The following is a 1071-nucleotide window of genomic DNA, read 5'->3' as shown; positions in this document are numbered from 1 at the left end:
TCATTTTTCCGCAAATATTCGTTGAGTGGCAGTTACTGCACCTCAAGAACTCTGCTTGCTGCTGTCATTAATTATGTTTATTTAATCAGTCCTTATAATAATCATGTGATGAGGGGTTAATATCTCACTCTTCAGATGGTGAAACTGAGACCCAGAGGTGTTGTAAAATTTGCTCACAATCCAATTGCCAGCAGGTGCCGTGATTCTTTCCTCCCTACTCTGTCTTTCACAGTCCAGCACATCCTTTAACCGGGATGCTGTGAAAGCAGGAACTGGCCGTCGCTTCCTCGGTGGACTCCTGGACCACACTTCCTATTGCTACACCCTAGAGGTCTCCTTCTACAGCTACATCATCAGTGGCACCACGGCTGCTGTGCCCTACACTGAAGAAGCCTGTATCCTTGGCCCGTCCCCACCCAGCCTTGGGCCAGCCCTCATCCAGCCCAGGGTATCCAAGTCTGACAGGTCAGGAATTAGGCCCCCAGCTCAGGTAAGGGCTGAGACTCTCAGGTGAGGATGGAGTTGTTAGTTCTGCTGGTGGGATCTTTGGATTGTCCAGTTTGCCTCAGCCTTTAGTATGACACTCCCACCCCAATTGCCATGCTCCAAATCTTTCCCAGGCCACCTGGACCCATGGCCTGCCCATATCTTACTCTGCCTCCATCTCTCTCCCCTCTCTTCTCTCATGATGCAGCTAGTCTTCTGCCATCTAAGCTATGCAAGTCCACAGGCTGGATGACACCCCCAGGGTTGCTGAGGAAGAGCTTGATGATCTTGACTCCTTCTAACCCTGAACATACAAAACCATATTTTCTCTTTTCATCTTTTGTCTAACCTGTCCTCTGCCACTTTCTTTTCCCTCTACTCACTATTTCCCCTTCTACTTATTTTTCTCCCCCTTGTTCCCTCTTCTTCTCTACCCTCCTCCTCCCTCCTCACCTGTTCTGTGCTTCTCTCTCCTTACTTCTTTTTCCTCCTTTCTGTCCTCTCTCTCATCCCATCCTCCTTTCCTCTCTTTCTCTCCTCTTTGCCTCTCCTCTGTCTTCCTTGTCTTTCCCGTCTCGTCCTCTG

General features: G+C 49.4%; 1 protein-coding gene across 1 annotated transcript in view; it reads left to right on the top strand.

Moving 5' to 3' along the window:
• The window catches only part of LOC105533368 (cytosolic carboxypeptidase 6-like), a 673407-nt gene extending 672913 nt beyond the window's left edge, over positions 1-494 (top strand). Inside the window, 2 exon segments of the mRNA XM_011971791.1 lie at positions 233-409; positions 411-494. Of these exon segments, the coding sequence (XP_011827181.1) occupies positions 233-409; positions 411-494 (261 nt within the window).
• The last annotated feature ends 577 nt before the right edge of the window (positions 495-1071 follow it).

The sequence above is a fragment of the Mandrillus leucophaeus genome, unplaced genomic scaffold (assembly GCF_000951045.1).
Source record: "Mandrillus leucophaeus isolate KB7577 unplaced genomic scaffold, Mleu.le_1.0 Scaffold1248, whole genome shotgun sequence".
NCBI lineage: Eukaryota > Metazoa > Chordata > Mammalia > Primates > Cercopithecidae > Mandrillus > Mandrillus leucophaeus.
The sequence above is the reverse complement of the archived record's forward strand: the minus strand, read 5'-3'. Positions and strand labels throughout refer to the sequence as shown.